We start from the raw sequence: 26,988 nt of genomic DNA, 5'->3' as shown, positions 1-26,988 counted from the left end.
CTCAAGTAGCTGGGACTACAAGGCATGCGCCACCACGCCCAGCTAATTTTTAAATTTTTAGTAGAGATGGGGTCTCACCATGTTGTCCAGGCTGGTTTCCAACTCCTGGGCTCAGGAAATCCGCCTGCCTTGACCTCCCAAAGTGCTGGGATTACAGGCGTGAGCCACCGTGCACAGCAGAAGTGTAATTTATGTACCATAAAATCCACTCATTTCGAATGTACAGTTGAATGATTTTCAGTAAATTGGCCGAGTTGTGCAACCGTCACCTGAATTCAGTTTCAGAACATTTTCATCACCCTAATGGCACACACACTCTCTTTAAAATTATGTCTGGTAGATTTTGAAGCAAATCACGTTTAGTGAGGTTTCAGCTCAATGAAGTTCTTAGCTTGAAGGGCTCTTTAGGTGGGAATAATATGAGCGAGTGAGGTGCCATTGAACAGTTATTTGAGGTCACATCATAGAAGATCTTGGGAGACGTAACTAACTAAAAGCTGTTTCCAAAGAGAATGACTCCAGCTCCCTGTGTTAAGTGGTTTATTCCCTGAGGTCATCTAAGAATACCACATCTGACAAAGGGCTCCATGCTGTAGAGTTCTTCCACTTTATTCTTCAAGAGGAGAACCCGTGTCAGAGACGGGGACTGTTTAAACACATATGGATGTGCGGGAGACAGCAGGTGTGAAAAGAGGAAGGGTGTGTGGAAAAGGAGGCATAGCTCGGATGAGAGGTCATCTTGGTATGTCACCAGAGAAGAGGAAGAGTAAAGACAAAGAAGACTGAACAAGAAACCGAGACAAGGCTGGGCGCGGTGGCTCACGCCTGTAATCCCAGCACGTTGGGAGGCCAAGGCAGGCGGATTGCTTGAGGTCAGGAATTTGAGACCAGCCTGGTTGGCCAACATGGTAAAACCCCATCTATACTAAAAATACAAAAATTAGCCGGGCGTGGTGGCAGCCACCTGTAATCTTAGCTGCTTGGGAGGCTGAGGCAGGAGAATCACTTGAACCCAGGAGGCAGAGGTTGCAGTGAGTCAAGGTTGTGCCACCGTCCTCCAGCCTGGGTGACGGGGTGAGACCCTGTCTCAAAAAAAAAAAAAAAAAGGAAAAGAAACAAAGACAAGGGAAAACTAGGCTATTTCTAAGGTTGTATAAAAATGTGCCTTCATTTGTCACATTTCTGCTCCTGTTGATGAAATAATGGGTCTATAAAAAAAAGAAGAATGCACTTTAAAAATAGGTATAAATCACATACCATAAAATTCACCCTGTCAAGTTGTACAACTCAGTGCAGTACTTCAGTATGTTCACAGAGTTGGATAACCATCACCACTACAGAACTTCAGAACATTCCTATCACCCCCAAAGCGACCTCCAAACTCACTAGCAGTCACTCCCTATTTCTCTTTCCTTCCCAGCATCTGGCGGCCATGAATCTACATTCTCTCTAAAGATTTGCCTGTTCTGGACCAGGCGCAGTGGCTCACACCTGTAATCTCAGCACTTTGGGAGGCCAAGGCAGGTAGATCACCTGAGGTCAGGACTTCAAGACCAGACTGATCAACATGGTGACACTCCGTCTCTACTAAAAATACAAAAATTAGCTAGATGTGGTAGCACACGCCTGTAATCCCAGCTACTCTGGAGGCTGAAACAGGAGAATGGCTTGAACCTGGGAGGCAGAGGTTGCAGTGAGCTGAGATCCCGCCACTGCACTCCAGCCTGGGTGACAGAGTGAGACTCCATTTCAAAAAAAAAAATTGTTTTCGCGTGTTCTGGATATTTCATATAAATGGGATCATATAATATGTGGCCTTTTGTGTCTGGTTCCTTCCCTTAGCATAATGTTTTCAATGTGTTTCTCATGTTGTCGTTTGTATCAGTACTGCATTTCATTTTATGGCTAAAATATTCCATATATGGATTATGTAAATATACCACGTTTTGTTTTTCCATTCATCAATTGATAGACATTTGGGTTGTTTCCACTTTCTGGCTATTATGAACAATTCTGCTGTGAACACTGATTTTTGTATGAATGTGTGTTTTCAGATCTCACAGGTATACACCTAAGGAATGAAATTGCTAGGTCATCCCATAATGCTATAGTTTCATTTTTTGAGAAATTGCTAAACTGTTTTCCATCGTGGCTGCCCCATTTTACATTTCCACCAGCAATGGGTGAGGTTCCACTTTCTCTACATTCTCATTGCCAACACTCGTTATTTTCCTTTTTGCTGTTTTGGTTTTAAATTGCAGCCATCCTAGTGTGTGTGAAGCAGAAAGGCATATTTTAAAAAACACACTGGCAACAAAGAAAGGTGAACCTTAAAAACAAAAGTCAGGGTACAGTGGCTCACATCTGTAATCCCAGCACTTTGGGAGGCTGAAGTCAGAGGATCACTTGAGGCTGGGAATTTGAGAGCAGCCTGGGCAACACTGTGAGAGCTGGTCTCTACAAAAATAAAAATTAAAAAAATAGCCAGGCATAGTGGCTCATGCCTGTAATCCCAGCTACTCACGAGGATAAGGGAGAAGGATAGCTTGAACCGGGAGTTCAAGGCTGCAGTGAGCTGTGGTCATGCCACCGTACTCCAGCCTGGGCAACACAGCGAGACCCTGTCTCTAAAAACGACAAAACAAGTCAGGTTCTTGCTTGAAGCTCTCAGTTCTGTGCCCACGAAACTTCATTCCTTGTGCTCAGGTATAGTGGCCGTGGCTGCTGAGAGCCACTGTCATTCATAGAATCATGGGGATGTCCATTCTGGACTCCTTCATTGAACAGTCTCGCTGTCGCCCAGGCTGGAGCGCAGTGGCTAAATCTCGGCTCACTGTAAGCTCTGCCTTCCAGGTTCATGCCATTCTCCTGCCTCAGCCTCCTGAGTAGCTGGGACTATAGGCGCCCACCACCACGCCCAGCTAATGTTTTGTATTTTTAGTAGAGACAGGGTTTCACCATGTTAGCCAGGATGGTCTCGATCTCCTGATCTCATGATCCGCTCGCCTCAGCCTCTCAAAGTGCTGGGATTACAGGCATGAGCCACCGTGCCCAGCTGCTCTGCTGTATTTTTTAAGACCCAGACTGACCAAAGCTTATAGTTATTTTCAAATAACATAAACACGTGCATGCACGCACGCGCAGACGTGCGCAAACACACACGCTGGAATATTAGAAGCAGAATGTGGTGAAGGGAATCGGACAGGTCAATAATTCTGGTAGCGCTGAAGAAAGCATCTCTATCTAAGGTCACTTACGTGAGTTTTTCAAGTGTTGCTGTATATGGATTTTTGTTTTAGTTTTGTTTTTCCAAATGCAAGAAACTCTGCCAATTTTCTTTTTTTTTTTTTTTTGGAGATGGAGTTTCACTCTTGTTGCCCAGGTGGGAGTACAATGATGTGATCTCAGCTCACCACAACCTCTGCCTCCAGGGTTCAAGCAATTCTCCTGTCTCAGCCTCCCGAGTAGCTGGGATTACAGGTGCCCGCCACCACGCCCAGCTAATTTTTGGCATTTTTAGTAGAGATGGGGTTTCGCCATGTTGGCCAGGCTGGTGTGGAACTCCTGACCTCAGCTGATCCATGCTCTTCGGTCCCCCAAAGTGCTGGGATTACAGGCGTGAGCCACCCTGCCTGACTGACGAAATCTGACAACTTTCTTCCAGAACAGTCACTTAGTTGAAAGTATGTCCCAGGGCCCCTTTGGTATTTAGATAACATCTTAGGCTTCTGATCGGTTTGCATCAAAGTGTTTTTGTCATCAAAGATACATTTAATATTTGTCCTGATGCCGACTGTATTTGTCCTGATGCCGATGTTACTTGTAAAGCTATTAAAAAGTCACGGACGAGGCGGGCGGATCCACGAGGTCAGGAGATTGAGACCATCCTGGCTAACACGGTGAAACCCCGTCTCTACTAAAAGTACAAAAATTAACTGGGCGTAGTGGCGGGTGCCTGTATTCCCAGCTACTCGGGAGGCTGAGGCAGGAGAATGGCGTGAACCTGGGAGGCGGAGCTTGCAATGAGCCGAGATCGCGCCACTGGACGCCAGCCTGGGCAACAGAGTGAGACTCCGTCTCAGAAAAAAAAAGTTAGTGAATCTCAAATCTGTCCACTTAAGGCTAACACATTTTAGAACAGCTTGCCAGAAATTGGAGGGACATTGGAACGTTAGGCTTAATTGTTTAGAAATGTGAATTTTCTGTGCTGTACATTTCCATCCACATTATAGGAAAATGTTTCAGGGGTCTCTGAGCAGACAGCTCCTAGAACACCTCTTTCTTGCTTCCCTGACCTTGCCGTCTCTCCTGTTCTACTTCTCATTCCTGTTCTCTTTCCACATTGTTTTTTCTGCCGTCTGCTTTCCCTTCTATAATCATGACCAGAGTTACTGAGGAAAGGAGCGTTTCACAGGAAACAGCCTGAGGCCATGCCCTTGTGCCAACTGAACTGTGTGACGGGGGCGGGGGGTGAGCCACGCCACAGCTGAGGGCATCGCTTTCCTCACCAGGAAATGAGGGGTTTAACTAAAAGGCGTCTGAGGTTCCTACATTTTAGAGACCAGATCAGTTTATCCTTCTGATACTGCAGTAGATGCCATTAGTTGGGGTTAATGGAACCCTACAAGTGGAAAGCCCCCGTTTTATGGTTCTCCAAAGAAACAGCCAATAGGATGTATATAGATAGACAAATAGATGGAGAAGCTGGTTTTTTTTTTTTTTTAATTTAATTCTTTTGGTTTGCTTGTTTGTCATTTGAGACGGAGTCTCGCTCTGTTGCCCAGGCTGGAGTGCAGTGGCACGATCTCCGCTCACTGCAACCTCCGCCTCCCAGGTTCAAGCGATTCTCCTGCCTCAGCCTCCCAAGTAGCTGGGACTACAGGCGCACACCACCACACCCAGCTAATTTTTGTATTTTTAGTACAGACGGGGTTTCACCATGTTAGCCAGGATGGTCTTGATCTCCTGACCTCGTGTTCCACCCGCCTCAGCCTCCCAAAGTGCTGGGATTACAGGCATTTGTTTGTTTTTTTAAGAGACAAGGTCTCACTCTGTCACCCAGGCTGGAGTGCAGTGCTGCAATCATAGCTCATTGCAGCCTTGAACTCCTGGGTGCAAACAAGCCTTCTGTCTCAGCCTCTTGAATAGCTGGGACTACAGGTGTGCACCACCACGCCTGGCCAATTATTTTTATTTTTTGAAGAGATAGGAGTGGAGGGGAGCAGGGGCTGGTCTTGCTGTGTTGCCCAGGCTGGTCTTGAACTCCTGGCTTCAAGCGATCCTCCTGCCTTGGCTTCCCAGAGTGCTAGGATTATAGGCATGAGCCACTGCACCTCGCCAGAAAGAGATTTATTAATATGAACAATTGACTGACATGGTTAGAGGATGACGGGTCCCAAGATCTGCAGGTGGCAAGCTGGAGACCCCGGAGAGCTGATGGTGTGAATTTCAGTCTGAAAGCCAGCAGGCTGGAGTCCTGGGAAGAGCGTTTATTTCAGTTCAAGTCCAAAGGCAGGAAAAAGCCAATGTCCCAGCTTTAAAGCAGTCAAGCAGGAGGGATCCCCTCATTTTCGGGGTGGGGGACACCCTTTTGTGTTATGTCCAGATCTTTGAATGAGGCCCATTCTCACTAGGGAAGTCAGATCTGCTGTACTTTGTCTACAGATTTAAATGTTAATCTCATCCAAAAAGCAGACACATTCATCCAGAATAATGTCTAACCAAATATTTGACCACTGTGGCCCATTCAAGTTTTATAAAATTAACCCTCACGGCCCCAGTCAGAGGATGCAGCAAAGTGATGCTAAGAAGCCATTCTGGAATCTGGTCTGGCCAGAACAGTGCAATTTTATTCCTCTCTTTCCCCTCCACAGCTCATGGTATTTAAACTCTTCCTGTTCTTTTTGTTAAAAATTGTTCAAAAGCAAGCATGCTTAGTGTCTTTCAGAATAGTCTCAATAAGAAATAAATTTCTCAAGGGTCTCTTGTGAAACCTTAGTGGCAGGGAGCCATCATGTGCTAAGACAGTGAATTAAGAACAGGAAGAATGCGTGAAACTCATGCGGTTGCAGGCATGAGCCAGGGACTCGGACTCTGACTGGAGAGATGCCGAGGGTCAGGAGGGGCCCACGGGCAGGGATGGGGGCACTGGTGTGTGACTCAGAGTTTTCCTTTAGGACCATTGGAAAAACTTGAAGAGGAAAAGACAAGAGTTCCTGGAAAAGGCTTGCTTTCTGGAACCTGAAAAAACCCCTGGTAGCTGCTGTAAGCTTTGGGTTTTGGGGTCCTCAGTTGACCAGAGTAACTCATGTGTTGAGAAGGACAGTAGCTAGTCCCACAGCTCACCAGAAGATGCTTTTTACTGTGCCCTGCCTGGAAAGCTCCTGCTGACAGTGTACCTAGCAGGGAGAGCCCCGAAATGTCCATCAGTCCATCAGTGGGGATTAATAATAAGCAAAGCAAAATTAGCCCGTTGTGGTGGTGCACACCTGTAGTCCCAGCTATTCAAGAGGCTGAGACAGGAGGATTGCTTGAGCCTAGGAGTTCAAGGTTGCAGTGAGCTATGATCGTAGCACTGCATGGCAGCCTGAGTGACAGAGTGTTTTGATGGAAACTGAGGAAGAAGTCTTAAGGGGCTGAGGAGGCTGCAAATTGTTCTGTGACTTCTGTTTCTCTGTTCAGTTTGATTGTAACTAATGAGTGTTTCTACAATTACTTTAATTAGTGATGGGTTTTTATAGCGAGACAATTGCAAGTGTAAAAGCATGAACTTTAGGTCTAACCATGCTCCACACCTTGACTGATAGTCTTTGCTGGAAGGCAGCTCCTAAATTTTGGGCGTGATGCCTGGGAGCTATTCAAAATTACAACGTAAATTTCAGGACAGTAACATTCACCTGGTCGCTGTTCATTCGTTGGGAATAGTGGTATCTATCCTTGGTAAACCTTATAAATATTGGGGAAAAAAACTTTGTCATTTTTTTTAACATTAAGGCTAGTGCATACTATTAATACCAACATAATATGATTTTATAGGTTGTTAAAAAATGTTGTCTTGCTGCAGTGTTCTCATTCAGTGTCACGTCGTGTCTTATTTTCCTCCATACTAAATGTGGAGGATGAATGTGTAGGTGCTAGAAAGTTAAAAAAAAAAAAAAAAAGAAATCCATTGTAAGAATGGCTTTTGTCCAATAAGGGACTGGAACACGTGGAAAGAGTGGATTTTTTTTTTTTTTTTATGAAGTCTCGCTCTGTCACCCAGGTTGGAGTGCAGTGGTGCAGTCTCTGCTCACTGCAACTTCCGTCTCCTGGGTTCAAGCAATTCTCCTGCCTCAGCCTCCCAAGTAGCTGGGATTACACGTGCCCACCACCATGCTAAGTTTTATATTACAGGTGCCCACCAACACCTGGCTAATTTTTGTATTTTCAGTAGAGACGGAATTTCACCATGTTGGCCAGGCTGGTCTCAAACTCCTGACTGCAAATGATACGCCTGCTTCGGCCTCCCAAAGTGCTGGGATGACAAGTGTGAGCCACTGTGCCCGGCCGGAAAGTGTGTTTTAAAAGCTGCCTACACTATAGCCATGAGTAGAGGTTTTGTTCTATTCTCGGGTTGCAGCCATTTGCGCTGAGTGAGAAGGAGCCAAGGACAGTGGGTGCTTACCTGGAACGTCTGGCAGCTGGTCTGTTTCCTCATCTTAATTCTAAAAGAGCACGTCAATTGACAAAGCCATTTCAGCACATATTGTACATTTGTGCAATAATAAGGGAAGGCTTTAAAACTATTGTCTGTCAAAATTCGCAACTGACAAATTGCCATGATTTAACTTCTTTCTTTCCCAGGCAGTGAGTATGTGTGTTTTGATTACCTTGCCCTGTCCATGTGGCACAGTTTGGGCTATGACATTGCCAGCCAGCTGTCCCCACCTGGGGGTCACTCCGTGCCCACATGCTGTGCCATATCACTCACTCACTCACCCTTTAGCAGATCATTCTAAATGGTTTTCTGGCATGATTTTCGAAATGGATGATTATTAAAATGTGCTGAAGGGTTCTTTTGTTTAGATGTGACCTTCGATTGCAGAGGGAAGTCACCAAGTCTTGTCTGCTCGGGGTCCCTGCACAAAGCCAGGACCAGCCAGGTGGGACAGCTGTTCTCTGGGTGGGCTGGAGGCTCTAGAATATTCTTCTGAGTGTGAGGCGCCCACTCCAAGCTAAAAGGCCAAACTCAGAGCAGAAGAGGCCGGGAGGAGAGACTATTGGTGAAACAAGGGTACAACATGCAAACCACTATCAAGGTTAGGGGGTAGGGAAAGTCATGAATGAATGAATGAATGATGAATGAATGAAGCAGAAGTTGAGAGAGGATTGTCTCAGCGGCCAGTCAGCTAAAGGAGGTAGGCAGGCCAGATGCCGTGGCTTACACCTGTAATCCCAGCACTTTGGGCGTCCGAGGTGGGCAAATCACCTGAGGTCAGAAATTTGAGAGCAGCCTGGCCAACTTGGCAAAACCTCATCTCTACTAGAAATACAAAAGCTAGCTGGGCATGGTGGCACACGCCTATAATTCCAGCTACTCGGGATGCTGAGGCTGGAAATTGCCGGAGCCAGGGAAGTGGAGGTTGCAGTGAGCTGAGAGATCACGCCACTGCATTCCAGCCTGGGTGACGGAGTGAGACTCTGTCTCCCCCAATAAAATAAAATAAAGGAGGTAGGCTTCAGAAGGCTTCTTTCGTGAGCTTCATGCTGCGTGCTTTGAGAATTTACATGGCTGCTTAAGGTCACCATACCCAGCCAGACCACACCCCACTCACTGTGCAGTTTTGTGCAAAATATTTATTTATTTGTTTATTTGTTTATTATTCTAGAGACAGAGTATTGCTCTGTCACCCATGCTGGAGTGAGTGGCACAATCATAGCTCACTGCAGTCTCCAACTCCTGCCTCAAATGATCCTTCCATCTCTGCCTCCCAAAGTGCTAGGATTACAGGAGCGCCACCCTGCTTGGCCATCATCTTTCTTTAGTCAGCAAATATTTAGTTCACTTTTTCTCTGTGTAAGTACCATGCAAGGCTCTGGGTAAACAGCGGTAAATGAGGCAGTCACGGCCCTGCCTTCGTGGAGGTCACAGTCTGGGATAGGGTGGGACAGGAGGAGGAGCCTGACCCAGCTAACTCTGCTAACAACCTAAGTATAACTGGTGTGTGCTGTGCAGAAAGACAGGTGCTAAGAGCGAAATGTATTGAGGGGTCTGACCTGGTCTAGGGGTCAGGAAAGGCATCTCTGTAGTAGCAACGTTCAAGCTAGGACCTAAGTGATGAGTACGGATAGAAAGACAAAAATGTGTGAGAGCTCTGCAGGTCCCAGCCTCAGCAGCCGGCACAGAGCAGGGGAGCCATGTGGTGGGCGGCTGGGCCCATGCACCGTTGTCAGGGCTGCTGACAGAAAGTAAACCCAGAAGCTGCTGAGACTTCACCAACAAAGGCAGTGAGTAAAGTTTTGCAAGGCTGAGCAAGAGACAGGCAATATTTGTTTTGTCTTTGCTCTTTCAAAGGCATTGTGAGGTTTTTCTTGGATTATCTTTTTTTTTTTTTTTTTTTTTTTATTTTTTGAGACGGAGTCTTGCTCTGTCACCCAGGCCAGAGTGCAGTGGCGCAATCTCGGCTCACCGCAATCGCCGCCTCCCAGGTTTTCAAGCGATTCTCCCACCTCAGCCTCCTGAGTAGCTGGGATTACAGGCGCCCGCTATCATGCCTGGCTAACTTTTGTATTTTTGTAGAGATGGGATTTCACCATGTTGGCCAGTCTGGTCTTGAACTCCTGACTTCAGGTGATCTGTCCACCTCGGCCTCCCAGAGTGCTGGGATTACAGGCGTGAGCCACCACGCTGGCCAGGTTATCTAAATGCATGTGCCTACCCACACTTGTGCTAGAAGAGTTTTAGTAGAGATCCCATTGGCTGAGAAACACTAGAGCAAATATAAATACTAAATAATGTGTACATATGGACCTAGCATGTGGAATTATAGTCATTGGAGACTCGGGAGGGTAGAAGGGGGATGAAGGATGAGAAATTACCTAATGGGGACAAGGCACACTCTTTGAGTGATTGTTACACTAAAAGCCAGACTTCACCACTACAGTATTTCCATGTAACAAGCTGCACTTGTACCCCTTAAATTTGTCCAAATAAAAAATATATATATACATACACATAATAAACTCCCATTAAAACTGAACAAAGGAATTAAAGGCATCTTTTAGACTTGTCATAGAATCGGGGTCCTATCAATTTGTCTTCACCTTCTGAATCTCTTGAGTGTATGTAATTGAATAATTGTTCTCTGTAAGTTTTTAGTAGAGTCACCGACCCAAGAGAGACCAGGACGTGCTTACAGCCACTGGCAATTCCCTTCCCAGGAGCCACTGGTCTTACGAACTGTCTGTAACTAAGTCATATTCTGAGGCCTTTGACAGAGCCATCTCCTGTCTCTTCCACTTGTCATCTACTCAGGGAATATCAAATGACTTTAGTATCGGAAAAAGTATAATTGAAAAACAATTGGCCGGGCATGGTGGCTCGCGCCTGTAATCCCAGCACTTTGGGAGGCTGAGGCGGGCGGATCACAAGGTCAGGAGATTGAGACATTGAGACCATCCTGGCCAACATGGTGAAACTCCATCTCTACTAAAAATACAAAAATTAGCTGGGCATGGTGGCATGCGCCTGTAGTCCCTGATACTCGGGAGACTGAGGCAGGAGAATCACTTGAACCTTGGAGGCAGAGGTTGCAGTGAGCAGAGATCGCGCCACTGCATACCAAATACAGTCTTCCTAACTGGAACTAATTGTAGAAAGACCAATATGTGACCATCAAAGAGCTAATTACAAAATATTTTCAAAAATTAATACATTCGAGAACATCTGTTAGTGCAAAGCTCATGCTGGCTGTGTTCAACCAGAGGGTCACTAGCTGGGGCCATGCCATGTCAGTGACTGGTTCATTAACCTAGGACACCTCAGGAAATATATCATGCTAGGTTGATAGCTCTGAACCTCAGAGAGATATCTAATTAATGCAGAAGTCACAATTCTCAGTTGTGAGATTTTTTTCCAAATACCATCCACCCCGTGTGGTCCTCGGGATCTTAGAACGGGCTGCCTCACTCTTCTGCCTGGAATGCTTTTCCCGTGACCACATGTGGCTGCCTCATTCCTGTCGTTCAGAGGGGCCGTCGCTGAACGCATTCAACAGTGGCTGCACCAGCCACCCACTAGACTGTTTCACCTCTCCACCCAGCATTTCTAACCCTTCTCTCATGGCCTGTGTTCTCTGAAAGAATGAGTTCTGGCTGCTTTCACTGGTTCCCCTTTTTCAGTATAATTCCATTTATTGGGCCTTGGCTTCCCACTGGGCTTCTCTTCACTTAACTAAATACTGCTCCTCCTTTTTAGTTTTATTTCTTATTTTTTTGAGACGGAGTTTCACTCTTGTTGCCCAGGCTGGAATGCAGTGGTGTGATCTTGGCTCACTGCATCCTCCACCTCCCGGGCTCAAGTGATTCTCCTGCCTCAGCCTCCCGAGTAGCTGGGATTACAGGAGTGTGCCACCATACCTGGCTAATTTTTGTATTTTTAGTAGAGATGGGTTTCACCATGTTGTCCAGGCTGGTCTTGAACTCCTGACCTCAGGTGATTCACCCACCTAAGCTGCCCAAAGTGCTGGGATTACAGGTGTGAGCCGCCACGCCCAGCCTGCTCCTGCTTTTAAGACAGCTCAGATTCACCTCCTCCTGCCCCATCCCAGGGGTCCCTTCTGGGTGCCCTTTTGAAGTCTTCCAAAGCACCCTCACCACTCTGCCTCCCTCCACCCTCAAAGCCATTCACACCCTGGTTTACTTGGCTGTGTTTGTCAGGCTCCCCCACTGGACTACACACCTGTTGGAAACAGAGACGGCATATTGTCTGGCTCCGTACAGGATCATTCCATGATTTGGTGAAGAAACAAAGCACAATAAAGTAGCAAACATGGTGGGTGGGTTTTCCCCAATAAACCTGGGAAAGATACATAAAGAGAATGTATATCCAAAGACACATTACATGAGTATAGAAGATCCTTTATGTTGCCTGGTGTATTTGTTTGGGCTAATGTAACAGAATACCACAGACTGGGTGGCTTAAACAATAGGCATTTATCTTCTCACAGTTCTGGAGGCTGGAAGTGCAAGATCAGGGTGTCAGCAGGGTTGATTTCTCTTGAGGCCTCTTTCCTTGGCTTGCAGACGGCTGTCTTCTTGCTGAGTCCTTACATGGTCTTCCTTGTGTGCATGGAATTCCCAGTGTCTCTTCCTCTTTGTGTAAGGACACCAGTCCTATTGGATTAGGGCCCATCCATACAAACTCGTTAAACCTTAGTTACCTCTTTAAAGGCCCTATCTCCAAATACAGTCAGATTCTGAGGTGTACTAGGGGGTCAGGACTTTGCCACATGGATTTTAGCTAAGGGTACTCAGTTCAGTCCATAACACCCAGATACAAAGAAGGCAAAACGCCCAGAATCAGAGTGTAACTGTATACAGGTGGCTAAATATAGCCAGTCTATTAGATGGAAAGGCGTGTGTTTATATTTTGGAAATTTCTGAACAGATTGAGGCCTGGAAGTTACTGTGAAATGGAATTCTAAGAATAAAGATTTTTAGAAGTTATTAAAGTAGGATTTGTTGAAGGAGGAAAATATTGAGGGGAGAGGTTGCATGAAATGAAACCTTAATCTCTGAGAAGTGGGTGAGATGGTCCCCCCAGGAGCAGGGAGTGTGTGTAGGTGGGCACCAAACCTAATGAAGTTATGACGATTATAGGCACCAGTGTGGGATGATAGGCAGCTGCCTTTCGTGGGAAGAGGGGAATCTCAGGTTCAGCCAAGGTGAATCTTGATTGAGGAAAAGATCGAGAAGATGGAAACTAACTTTCTCCAAGCCAGGCTAAAAATGTAAATATCTATTGTGAATAGTGCCGCAATAAACATACGTGTGCATATGTCTTTATAGCAGCATGATTTATAATCCTTTGGGTATATACCCAGTAATGGGATGGCTGGGTCAAATGGTATTTCTAGTTCTAGATCCCTGAGGAATCGCCACACTGACTTCCACAATGGTTGAACTAGTTTACAGTCCCACCAACAGTGTAAAAGTGTTCCTATTTCTCCACATCCTCTCTAGCACCTGTTGTTTCCTGACTTTTTAATGATAACCATTCTAACTGGTATAAGATGGCACATGTACCCTGAAACTTAAAGTACAATAATAATAAAAAAATGTAAATGTCTGCCTTCTGGACCTTGGGGTTTCTCCGTTGGAAAATGCTTTGTTTGCAGCCTTTCTTCATCACAGCCTACAGATTTCAGGAGTATCTTCCCCTTAGGACTACATATAAAGAAGAGAAATGCTGCTTAGAAAACATATTTATAACCAGCCTTGCTCTGGGGCCCAATGAGACCTCACAGCTCTTGCAGCATGCCCTGTGTCTTCTCCACTCTCCTGGCCTTGTCATAGGGCAGGCTTTGTGAATTTCAAAGGTATTTCGAAGGTGAATTTCAAATACTTGCTGTGCCACTACTTTTTATTACCCTAGCATCATGGCTGGTATTTCTCAAACTGCTCTCACAGCATTGTACTATTTGGCCCTCTTCATATTATTTTATTACATCTAGCTTCCATTCTAGAATAGAATGGATTGTTGGAGCCCACTTCCAGCATTAGCAGAAGTGTTCCCTTTTAATGAATGTGGTTGATACTGTTAGAAGACGTAAAATACTTTAAATTACAATTAGCAGTAAATTGTAAGATAACAGGATATCTACCAAAATCGGATGGAGAAGTTTTGAATGCTTGTAAACAACAGCATGGCTGGCCAAGGACTAACAAGGGATACATTGTATACTGACTCGATTACACTGCATTGCAGTATACCACTGTGTCATCAGAGCTGAGTTTACTCAGTCCAGCAACTTCGAAATGATGTTATGTTTTTTGACCATTACTTCTTAATTTGAAAGGATTTGGATCATGTAAAATTTGGGAAACATACTGAAATTTTACTGAGATTATTATATCAAACAATTTCCTATTTGCATATGTAAAATTTGTACACAATGCAATAGCATTATACTGTCTTAGGCAAGGAAGATTAGAGACTGAACAAATGCAGCTGGGCGCGGTGGCTCACGCCTGTAATCCCAGCACTTTGGGAGGCCGAGGTGGGTGGATCACGAGGTCAGAAGATCGTTAGCTAACCATCCTGGCTAACACGGTGAAGCCCCATCTCTACTAAAAATACAAAAAAAATGAGCCGGGCCTGGTGCTGGGCACCTGTAGTCCCAGGTACTCGGGAGGCTGAGGCAGGAGAATGGCGTGAACCCAGGGAGCTTGCAGTGAGCCGAGATCGCACCACTGCACTGCAGCCTGGGCGACAAAGCGAGATTCCGTCTCAAAGAAAAAAAGAAAAAAGAAACGGAACAAACCCAAGTTCAGTGCAGAGGCAGGTTGTTCTAAATAAACCTCAAAGTTGGAATTCAGAAGAGTAGAGAATTTTTGACTATCTCTTCTGTCTTCTGCTTCCTTAATCTTTGCCAACCTGTTTACCTTTCCAGATCTGCATCCTACGAAGCTGAGCCTCTCTCTTAATAGCTATTATGCCATTGATTCACTTTATTTTTTTTTGAGACAGGGTCTTGGTCCTTCACCCAGACTGGAGTGCAGTGGTGCAATCATAGCTCACTGCAGCCTCAGCCGCCCTGGCCTCCCAAAGTGCTGGGATTACAGGCGTGAGCCACTGTGCCCGGCCTCATTTATTCATTTTAATTTATTGATATATTACTGTGGTTCTACCCCTCTTCCCCAGTCACTTGACCCCTGTCCCTTCTAACTTCATTCTGATGCTTTGCATGTTTTAATTGGGGAACTTCATTTCTGATGTGGAGCTTTCAAACATGCATACAGGAGGCTTGACATAGAAGGTGTCTGACTCAAAAAAAATCTCTCAGTCAGCTCAGTAACCAAACAGCCAACCTAAGCATGGTCTGCAAGCCCGAAAATGAGACATGCAGTTGCCAAACTTATCTCCCCAGCAGTGATTCTGGGACAGTGTCTACCTCACAACTAGCTTTATGAATAAGTCAGTGCTGGCTGCCACAACAAAATACCTTATAGATTGGGTTAAACAACAGAAATTTGCTTTCTCACAGTTCTGGAGGCTGGAAGTCTGAGGTCAGGGTGCTAGTGTGGAAAGATTATAGTGAGGGCTCCATTCCTGCCTTGGAGGCAGCTGCCTTCTCCTTGTGCCCTCACATGGTAAAGAGAGAGTTCTGGTCTCCTTCTTCTTACAGGGACACTGATCCCAGCATGGGGGCCATGCTCTTTTTTTTTTTTTGAGATGGACTCTTGCTCCATTACTGGAATGCAATGGCGTGATCTCGGCTCACTGCAATCTCTGCCTCCCCAGTTCAAGCAGTTCTCCTGCTTCAGCCTCCCAAGTAGCTGGGAGTACTGGCACCCGCCATCATGCCCAGCTAATTTTTGTGTTTTTGTAGAGACAGGTTTTCACCGTGTTGGCCAGGTTGGTCTTGAACTCCTGACCTCAGGTGATCTGCCCTCCCCGGCCTCCCAAAGTGCTGGGATTACAGACGTGAGCCACCACACCCGGCTGCATCCTCTTGACTTCATCTAAACCTAATCACCTCCCAAAGACCCCACCTCCAAACGCCATCATCACATTGGGAATTGAGTCTTCAGCTTATAAATTCTGGGGGACATAAACATTCAGTCTATAACAGTACCATAGGTTTTTGAAATGCAGGCTTAAGGAGAATTTTGAAAAGTACAAAGAGATTTGCAGATTTAAGATATTTTTATTAGTCATAAAAATATATGACAATATCATATTGTCGTATTTCTTTATTGGCAAGATTCTAAACTTTCCCCTTGTGCCTCGGTTTCTAAGGAGACCAGATTCTTTCCAAGCAATGTTCAGAAAAATAGAGCCCTGGTGCAGTTTGAGATGTAAGAAGCAGAATATTAAAAGTGCAGAGCATTGAGACCCTGCAACAGTACATACTACCCTTTGATGCTTCCGTTTTCACTGCATTGCTGCCTTATGGCACTGCTGTAAGACAGAAAATACTTTATGCAGGTATTTTCATTCAGTAGAATTTGTCCATACCTTATATATCACATAATGGGGAAAAAGAGGACCTTGACAGAATGGGAAGCAGGACAGGTAGGTTTTGAGGGAGACAGGTCAGCCAGGTTTGGATCATGGGGTCCTAAGGGCAGGAGGTGCTGGGATCAGTGGAAGGGGTAAGCGTTCTTGCCAGAGGCCATCCAGCAGTTGCAGAGGAGAGGAGATGGTAGCGGGCAGAACAGTGAGAAGCGAGCCCCGGAGACAGCAGTTAGGGAGGCCGCTACTGGAAGGGGGCCTATGTGGAAGGGCATAATCGTAACAGACGTCCCTCCTTCAGAGCAAAAGCTGCCTCGATTGCCTCCCACTGGGCATGCTCGCTGGCATGTAATGGGCACGCAGGAAATGTTGACTGAGTAGTTGAATAAATAATTAAGTGAATGCAGGCCGGGTGCAGTGGCTTACTCCTGTAATCCCAGCACTTTGGGAGGCCAAAGGGGGAGGATCTCTTCAGCCCACGAGTTTGAGACCGGCCTGGGCAGCATGGTGAAGCTCCGTCTCTACTAAAAATACAAAAATCAGCCGGGCGTGGTGGCGCGTACCTGTGGTCCCAGCTACTCAGGAAGCTGAGGTAGGGGTGGGGGATCGCTTAAGCCCCGTAGGTCAAGGCTGCAGAGAGCAGTGATCATGCCACTGCATTCCAGCCTGGGCTGCAGAATGAGACCCTGTCTCAGAAAATATAAGAAGAAGAAGTGAATGCCTCCAGGGCACCCAGACTCACCTCGTCCCTAACAGCAGTCTACCTCTTGTGGCACATTCTCTAGCTCTGCAAAGTTTCGCGTGTTGAAACTTGTTGGGGGAAGGTTCTTGGAAAATGACAAGTGGAGAGAAGTTGGTGTCAGGAGGAATATCTTGGGCTCTTGGCTTACCTAAGCGTGGATCATTGAGACAACACGGTCGTCAAAATGTAGTTTCTCCCAGTCGTTTCCATTTCTTTTCACTCTTTGAATTGCTTTTTTATTTCTCCTGAGCACCTTTTCTTTCTTACCTAGATTGTCAGTTTGCCTTGGAAATGAAACATTATCCAAGCACAGTATTGCCTGCTATGACTACAGTAATGGAAGAGACAAGCACATAGGCCTTTTATAGCTGCAGTGGTTCTTTGATTAGTTTTTTTTAAAAGAAGGTTTCAGTGGATCAGTTATTGCACATAAATTGCCGTCCCTTGCAGAAAATGAATCCTATCTTTGTGTGTTTGTGTATGAGTGTGTGTTACCGTAGGGCTTGTCTTTTGTTGTATCTATGAAAGCTTTAAGTGTTGTTTTTTAAGCTGCTTTTTGACTTTAGCATTTCAAATCTGTCTCATCTTGTTTTTGAAAGATGTTTCTTTTTTTTTTTTTTTTTTTTGGTAGTGTTAATAAATCCCTTGAAATTTATTTCCAAGATGGCTTAATGATTTGGAGAACACTAGTGAAGTTTCTTGTATTCTGGCTCGTACACTTCCATTATTTTGTTGAACTCAGAGCAACATAAAATATCAGAGCTGAAAGGTGCCAGAGAGGTTGCCCCCCCCAGGGCTTCTTGACCCTTGCCAACCTAGTCCCATTTCGAAAAATGTTTAAAAATGTTAAATGCAATCTGAAATACAAAGCGAATAAAAAGGATACAGCATCACTAAAACCAAAGCAAAGTAATGAAATATAGTCTTGATTTCTTGCCTGCTTTTTCATAAATCACAAGTGGCTTTGAGGTTCTGATCATTCCGAAGGCATGCTCCCACCCACTGTTGAAAAGGTTGACTAGATTCGTCCCCTAATTTTACACATAAAAACATCAAGGTCCAGGGATTCAGGGAGTGTTCGTAGCTCAGTATATTAGGAGCAGAACTTGGTCAAAAACCCAGACATCCCGCTGGCAGGCCAGCATTTTGCCCACAACACTCTCGGTCATGTAAGGATACTGTCTCATGCAAAGGAGACATCTTATTCAGGGTCATCTTCCTGTATCCGAGGATGCTGGTATTCAGGAAGGGTTTTTTTAAACTTTACATCATCACAGCAGAACAGAGGCAGAGGCCTAGACAGACCCCAGGTGTGGCTGGTCCATGGATCCTGTTTTTTTAAATTTCCTTTAGTTGGTTCCAGACATTTGCACTGCTGTGACATGGAAACATTTCCTGGCTATAGCCAGGAAATAGAGGGGCAACATCTCAATCTGAAGATGGATTCATTTTTGCAATAAAGTTTGGGTTTTTTGTCACGTTGGACGCTTTCCCGTCACAATTCAACAGATCCTTTCAAACTTCTAATCTGTTCTTTTTTGCCAGGGTGTCTGGTGGAGAGCTGTTTGACCGGATAGTGGAGAAGGGGTTTTATACGGAGAAGGATGCCAGCACTCTGATCCGCCAAGTCTTGGACGCCGTGTACTATCTCCACAGAATGGGCATCGTCCACAGAGACCTCAAGGTGAGGCCATCACTCAGCAGCATCCTGCAGCCACTCTGCAGCCCGCGATGCACCCGTCCAAGAGGGCTGATGCCAGCGGGGGCATGTGGCTGCTCTGATGTAGAGTGGGTGCAACAGATGGTGGGCATTTGTGTACTTCCAGTTGTCAGAGCCTTTGGGATCCAGACCCAGAAGTATCTTGGAAGAAGATGAAGATTCACATGGCTGGCCACTGTTCATGAGATTTTTACAACCATTATGTAGCCAAAGGGTTACAGGGAGGTGGGTTATATATTGCTTCAAGCCCATCTAAGAGACGATTTTGCTCAAGACACGTAGGCTACAGAAACCCTCCTCCCGGTTCAGTTCCACAGCACCTTTGCCAATTCCAGCTCCACTGCAGCACAACACACTGTATAAAAGAAAGAGCAGTGGTTAGACACCATGAGAGGAAAGTGAAGGGAAACAGAAGGTAAGCAGATATAGAAGAGGGAGAAGGAAATAGAAGGGAAAAAAACAGGTTAAAAGAGCTGTGACTGGCTTGTTGTGGTGGCTCACGCCTGTAATCCCAGCCCTTTGGGAGGCCGAGGCAGACAGATCACGAGGTCAAGAGATCAAGACCATCCTGGCCAACACGGTGAAACCCCATCTCTACAAAAATACAAAAATTAGCTGGGTGTGGTGGCACGTGCCTGTAGTCCCAGCTACTCAGGAAGCCAAGGCAGGAGAATCACTTGACCCGGGAGGCAAAGGTTGCGGTGAGCCAAGATCGCGCCACTGCACTCCAGCCTGGCAGCAGAGCGAAACTCCGTCTCAAAAAAAAATAAATAAATAAAAATAGTGTCCTGCAGGTTCTTTTCTTACAGTTTCCTAATGAGGTTTTGGTATATTGACCCTTTACCCATTGGCACAGAAGGATCTGGGCCTTATATGGGCATATATGCCCCTCCCCAGCAGGTCTGTGTAGACACTGAAGGACAGATGTCAAACATACAGTATTGAAGGGTGGATGTCACACATATGGTACCAAAGATAGGTATCAGACATACCAACTTGAGAAACAGTAGAAAGCAGTGCGGTTGACCCACAGCTGCAATGTGACCTCATTCTAGGATGTTTACAGGTCCAGCTCCCAGAGCTTACTGCACCAGTCAAGACAAAAATTCCACCCCAGCACACATACCCACCACTCCTTATAAACACGAGGATCATATTGTCTTGAAGCTGTGCTGTACACAAGTGTGGGAAATCAAAATCAATTTAAAGAACCAGTCATAAACATTTATATAAACAGAGTTTCTGCACCTGGCCATTATCTGCTACTGGGTATTGAGGAATAAAGTGGTGTCACTTTTTCTTTCATAAAGACTCACTACCATGGTTTTTCTGCATGTTGTCATGTTCCACTGACCCAGGCAGTGGTTCCCGAATGTTCGCCCATATCAGAATTGTCTGGAGGGATATGAAAATACAGACTGCTGCCCCATCCCCAGTGGTCTGATTCTGTAGGTCTCCAGTGGGGGCTGAAAACTTGCGTTTCTAACAGGTCTGCCCGTGAGGACGATGCTGGTCTGGCAACTGCTCTTGGAAAACCACTGGGTGAGGATATTTGGGAATCTTAGTGGATCCCTTTGAGCCTTCATCCTCTGCAGGCTTCTTGACATCTGAAATGGCTGTGGGCATGGTCAGCTCATGTTCAGGGCCTGGAGATACTTCAGAGGGCTAGGTAGGGGCTAGCTCAGCTGACCTGGCACCTCTGCCAGGCCTCCGGGCCTTCTCTGCTCTCTTGTGCCTCCACAAATGCCAGTTCTGTGCTTCCAGAACACATAGGCAGCTCTCTCTGAACACGTTCGTGTGGTGACCACAGGGATATGCTGTGATGGGCTAGCTGTCTGTACTTATTAGAAAAATAATTTCTAAGCAAATAAGGCATATCCAGGAGGGGCAGTGTTTATCTCTCCCTTGGAAAGGCTGACTGGCTGTATGGGAGATAATGTTTTTAATTAACCCATGTAATGCTTTTGGAGAAGTATTTGCAGCTTCCATCCTGTGGAGCCTTAAGATCACCGGGCCTGTCGTTATGTAAAGAACACTGCCATTTTAGGACCTTTCTGTGATCTCTTTTCAGAGGCACAAAGGAGTTTGATCTATGAGGAGGAAGTTGAAATTGGACTACTAAATTTGCGTAAACAGCTAAGAAAATTAAAGTTAAAACAACCTATATAACCAAGCCCAGAGCAATAGAGAGAGGATGATCGTGTTAATTTAAGCTTAGTGCAGCAATCGGAATACTGCCCCAGCCAACCTACAAATGTGCCTCTTTCTCCTTATAGAAAGTTATGCGATGTCTTGTTGCCTCAAGAAGCTATTAGAGACAGTTGCTCTTTTTGCAAAATGAACTGCCTGAGACTGGAAATGCCTGCTCCTGCCTCAGTGGATTAGGATCGGGTTTCTCAGCCCCTGCACCATTGGCATTCAGCCCTGGGCACTGTGGGATTTAGAGCAGCATCCTTGGCTTCTGCCCATGGATACCAGTACTACGTCTGGAATTGTTAACAGCTACAAATGTCCCTAGGCATTGCCAGATAGCCATCCCCTGGGGGGCAAAATTGCCCCTAGTTGAGAATCACTGGAGTAGGAATGTGATTATGGATAACATTAATGTTACCAGAAGTGTGTTGATTCCGATCTTTTTAAAGCTAATTATGTGGATTATTATAAAGGGCTGGGGCTGATCTTCCAACTCAGGTATTGGCCACCAGTTGTCTTGCAAAGATGCCATAATATGCAGAAAACTTAATTTTTCCAGGGAGTCCCAGACCTCTTTGGACACCAGGAGGAATTGTGATGCAATGTGGGCCAGACCCTCTCCCTGTGGCCCCCACCCCCACAGCCCTCCTGTTGGGATCGGGGATCAGGGCCTCCCACCCAGATGATACCTGAGCCTGCCTCTCCCCCACCATCTTCCCTCCTCCCCCACTCCCATCCCCCAGGAAAAGCCCTGCTGTCCTTACAAGGCCAATTAAAAGTATTGATCGGCCAGGCATGGTGGCTCATGCCTGTAATCCCAGCACTTTGGGAGGCCGAGGCGGGTGGATTGCCTGAGATCAGGAGTTCGAGGCCAGCCTGACCAACATGGTGAAACCCCATCTCTACTAAAAATACAAAAATTAGCCGGGTGTGGTGGCAGGTGCCTGTAATCCCAGCTTCTCGGGAGGCTGAGGTGGGAGAATCGCTTAAACTCGGGAGGCAGAGTTTGCAGTGAGCCGAGATCGCGCCACTGCACTCTAGCCTGGGTGAGAAAAGTAACACTTCGTCTCAAAAAAAAAAAAAAAAAATTATTGATCTAAACTGTGAATGACCAGTTGATTTAACCCTCCTTGCGCATAATTGGTCTTCAAAAGAGCATTTTATTGACCCAGATGAATCTTTTCTAGGAGGCACGTGTGGATGCGCTGGGCCCTTTGGCCACCCCTTGCCAGGATTATGCCTTGTTTAGCAGTGTGAAATCACTTATTCTCCGCTCCTTATCACCTCCTGGGACAAGGAAGATAAAAAATCAGAAACAACAGCATTGTCCACTCTGAACCCATGATTGGATCCTTATTGTTTAGCAAAGGATGATCCGTAAACATCCAGAGAAAACATGAACCACGTGGACTTTATGATTCGAGCATTCCCGCCCCTTTTCTAAGCATGACAGTATCCTTGTTTCAACTGATTGGCCACTTTACTTTCTTTTAAAACTCATTGGGGCCAGCGCCGTGGCTCATGCCTGTAATCCCGGCACTTTGGGAGACTGAGGAAGATGGATTGCCTGAGGTCAGGAGTTTGAGACCAGCCTGGCCAACATGATGAAACCTTGTCTCTACTAAAAATACAAAAGTAGCTGTGTGTGGTGGCACATGCCTGTAATCCCAGCTACTCGGGAGGCTGAGGCAGGAGAACTCCTTGAACCCAAGAGGCGGAGGTTTCAGTGAGCTGAGATTGCGCTACTGCACTCTAGCCTGGGTGACAGAGTGATACTCCATCTCAAAAAAAAAAAAAAAAGGAAAAAAAGAAAACCTTATTGGAAGCATCCTTCAGTGCACAGTTGATTTTCTTCTACTCTCCTGCTTCATCCACAAAATTAATGTCACAGTGACTCTTAACTGCCATCCCTTTTTGTGTTGTTACTTGAAGTGAAGGATAGTATTTATTCTTTAGTTTCTGTTAAAGAACAAAATTATTTTGACACTACTTGAAATGGTGAGGAAGGCGTTATTCAAGACCATTGCAATGCCATTGAGCCTAACTTGGGATACAGCAAGACAAGTAGGGATTTACAGCCAAAGAAGAGAGGGGAGGGGGTAGTGGATGGGAAATCAGGGGGATTTTTGCTAACTTGACCTGGCAGGATTCCTGCTAAAGGCAGGCTAAGGACTTAGACATTGACAAAGGCCCCTTTCTGACTAGGCCCTGCTCTCTGGCTGTCAGTAGGTCCAGTTTTTAGCAAGAATGCTGCTGAATCAGTTGAGCTGAAATCTTCCACCCTTGTGATCTCATCAGATCCCTAATGCCTTTGAAGTGGCCTCGTTGTCTGGGGTGATACGCGAGATTCATCGTCTCACGCCAAGGAAATCAAGGTTGCAGACACACAAGGAGTGAGCTTAAGAGCGGACATTTAGTACGTGAAAGAAAGAGAAGAGCTCTGTCCTGTAGAGAGAGGGGTCCCAAGCGGGTTTCCGGTCTGCGGTGAGATGCAGGGGGGTTTATAGCTGAGCTTGAGGAGGTAGTGTCTGACTTAATATGAGGCACAAAAGATTGGTTGGACCAGGTGTGCCATTTGTATAGGACACAAAAAACTAGTTAGGGCTAGGTGTGCCATTTCCATAGGGCGTGAAAAGCTGGCTGCCCCCACCCTAATCTTTTTTTTTTCTTTTTTTTTGAAACGGAGTTTCACTCGTGTTGCCCAGGCTGGAGTGCAGTGGCGCAATCTCGGCTCACTGCAACCTCTGTCTCCCAGGTTCAAGTGATTCTCCTGCCTCAGTCTCCCTAGTAGCTGGGATTACAGGCATGTGCCACCACGCCCGGCTAATTTTCTATTTTTAGTAGAGACAGGGTTTCTCCATGTTGGTCAGGCTTGTCTCAAACTCCTGACCTCAGGTGATCCGCCTGCCTTGGCCTCCCAAAGTGCTGGGATTACAGGTGTGAGCCCCACCCCGCCCCCTGCCCTGCCATCCCCACCCTAATCTTTTATGATGCACATGGGTTCTCTGCCTGGCCAGCCCCATGTTGCCTGTTTCTTTTTTTTTTTTTTTTTTTTTTTTGAGACGGAGTGTTGCCTCTGTCCCCAGGCTGGAGTGCAGTGGCGTACACATGGCTGACAAAGAAAAGGGAGTTGGAGCCTCCATGTTGGACATGCCTGGCCCCCAGGTGGCCCCTTTCTATTGGCACAGCTGCCAGCATTCACCGGTGAAAGCTTCCAGCTTGCTTATTTATGTTTGCAGCTTGATTTTTCAGGCTGTTCTTTGTTAGAAAAAATAGTAATTTATTGCGCTGCTTTTTGTTAGAAGGGAAGCCTTGCCGAGGACTCTTTTACCCTCACTATCTGCCTAAATAATTTCTTTCTAGCGCCTGTATCACCCCAGTCTCAATACCGAATCACCTTGGCCTGCCTTCAGCAGGAGTCCTGTCAGTGGGGATGGGGTGGGTGAAGAACTTGATCAGATACCTGTGGTGGGGGAATTCTCCGACTTAGCAGACTCACTAAGACAGGGCTGCGGAGGCCTGGCAGGGGCGGGATAGACAAGGCCAAGGCCAAGGTCAAGGCTGAGGAGAGCAGGGGACTCAGAGGAACCTGCCTCGAGTTTGGTCAAGGAGGGAGTCTTGGTGAGTTCTGAAAATGTCTTCACTGCGATGTTGACACATCAGAATGCTGCTTGTGGAGCTCTGAAATCCAGAGCCCTGGGACCCATCTCAGACCCACTGAAGGGCAAGATCTCCGGCCAGTGAATACCCTCACAGGTGCCTCTGTCGCACAACAGGCCAAGAACCACTTTTCTAAACAAGTCTGCTCACTTTTGTGAACCCAAAAATATCTGAGACAGGTCTCAGTCAATTTATTTTTATTTTTTTATTTATTTTTGAGACAGAGTTTCACTCTTTTTGCCCAGGCTGGAGTGCAATGGCGCAGTATCGGCTCACTGCAATCTGCGCCTCCCAGATTCAAGTGATTCTCCTGCCTCAGCCTCCTGAGTAGCTGGGATTACAGGCACCCGCCACCATGCCTGGGTAATTTTGTATTTTTAGTAGAGGCAGGGTTTCTCCATGTTAATCATGCTGGTCTTGAACTCCTGACCTCAGGTGATCCACTCGCCTCGGTCTCCCAAAGTGCCGGGATTACAGGCATGAGCCGCTGCGCCCGGCCAGGTCTCAGTCAATTTAGAAAGTTTATTTTGCCAAGGTTAAGAATGTGCCCATGACACAGCCTCAAGAGATCCTGATGACATGTGCCCAAGGTGGTCAGGGCACAGCTTGGTTTTATACATTGTAGGGAGACATGAGACATCAATCAGTATGTGTAAGATGTACATTGGCTAGGTCTGAAAAGGCGGCACAACTCAAAGCAGAGGCTTCCCGGTCTGAGGTAGATAAGAGACAATGGGTTGCTTTCTTTTGAGTCTCTGATCAGCTCTTCACTGAATACACAGTTTACGGGAATAGTCACTCATGCCTTAGTCTGGCTCAGTGAAACAATAAGGCAGAGGAAGCAATCGGGTATGCATTTGTCTCCCGTGAGCAGAGGGAGGACTTTGAATTAGTTAGTTAGTTAGTTAGTTAGTTATTTTGAGATGGAGTTTCACTCTCGTCATCCAGGCTGGAGTGCAATGGCGCGATCTTGGCTCACTGCAACCTCCGCCTCTTGGGTTCAAGCGATTCTCCTGCCTCAGCCTCCCAAGTAGCTGGAATTACAGGCATGTGCCACCACGCCCGGCTAATTTTTGTATTTTTAGTAGAGACGGGGTTTCGCCATGTTGGTCAGGCTAGTCTTGAACTCCTGACCTCAGGTGATCCACCTGCCTCGGCCTCCCAAAGTGCTGGGATTACAGGTGTAAACCACTGTGCCTGGCCAGACTTTGAGTCTGTCTGTCTTTTGCCCACAGGGAATTTCCCTATTGGCGAATCATGAGGGAGGAATGTGGCTTTTTTATCTTTGTAGCTATGTTATTTAGGAATAAAATGCGAGGCAGGTTTGCGTAGTTCCCAGCTTGACTTTTCCCTGTGGCTTAGTGATTTTGGGGTCCTGAGATTTATTTTCCTTTCACACTCTACATAAGAATAGTTTCTAAAGTCCGACCCTTAGGAACCCAAGATTCACCACAAACCCCTGAGGAGGGAGAATGTGGCTGTCCCCGCTGGGGCTGGGGAGGAGAGCTGGATGGGAAATGCTGTGGGAAAATGCCTTTCCCACGTCAGACTCTTCATGCTGCGCTCCCTTTAAGGTTTGGTGTAAATGACGGAAATGATTCCTCATTCATTGGGTAAGAATTATCCTGGAGGGTGGACGTTCCTGGACAACAGCAGAGATGACAGTCCTTGACATCGTCTCCACCCGTGATAAATCGTCACCATGATGATGAATCCAAGAGTCATCAAGTCCAGCAGCTCTTCAGAAAAAAAAAAAAAAAAATGCAGGCTCCTCTCTGTGTTCAAGGTCCACCCAGCAGTGCAAGGACAAGCTCCAAGGCTGTAGCTTCTCATCCTCCATAAGCCCCGCCCCCGCTTCCTTGCTAGGAACAATGAGATTCCCCAATTCTACATATAACACCATGCAAATGATACTTCATTGGCTCCCATGCCAACCCCAGGACTGCCACTCTCAGCCCCTCCTGTATGTTGCAGAACTGTAGTGAAGACAGGAACACAGGGGCCATAAGAAGTGGAAGAAGGCCTTTGCTGTGCATTCCTGCTGCCCAAGCACTGTTCAGAGGAGCAGACAAAGGATGAAATCAACTCATGCTTCACAGAAAGGCAAACAGAAGTGCGGACCTCTTAAGGGTACATGGCTGGAAGTGCTGCGTCTTCCAATTCCAGATTCATTTATTCCAGGATGGCATCCCTCTGCTTTCCTGGCAAGGGAGCGAGCAGGGGTCAGCTGGCCTTCGTGAAGGGTGCAGTGCAGCACATCTCCCAGAACTGCAGGGCAGGAGGGCATGTTGCTGAGGGCAGAAACAGAGACCCTGGGATTCAAGAAAAATCACTCATAAAAAGGAGCAGAGAAGCACCTGTAAGAGTTATTTCATTTCCTGGAATCTCCCTCCCCTAACCCCAGACGTAAATCCACAAGTCTGCGAGGCAGTCGGCTTTCTAGATTGCCTCAGAATA

General features: G+C 46.3%; 1 protein-coding gene across 6 annotated transcripts in view; it reads left to right on the top strand.

Annotated features, from left to right (window-relative positions):
- CAMK1D (calcium/calmodulin dependent protein kinase ID) overlaps window positions 1-26,988 on the top strand; it is a 485,392-nt gene that overhangs the window by 398,540 nt on the left and 59,864 nt on the right. For all 6 annotated transcript variants that reach the window (XM_058431871.1, XM_032161229.2, XM_058431865.1 and 3 more), the window contains one exon: window positions 18,504-18,642. In XM_058431871.1, the coding sequence (XP_058287854.1) occupies window positions 18,504-18,642 (139 nt within the window). The remainder of the gene's footprint in view (window positions 1-18,503; window positions 18,643-26,988) is intronic.

The sequence above is a fragment of the Hylobates moloch genome, unplaced genomic scaffold (assembly GCF_009828535.3).
Source record: "Hylobates moloch isolate HMO894 unplaced genomic scaffold, HMol_V3 SCAFFOLD_2, whole genome shotgun sequence".
Lineage (NCBI taxonomy): Eukaryota > Metazoa > Chordata > Mammalia > Primates > Hylobatidae > Hylobates > Hylobates moloch.
The sequence above is the reverse complement of the archived record's forward strand: the minus strand, read 5'-3'. Positions and strand labels throughout refer to the sequence as shown.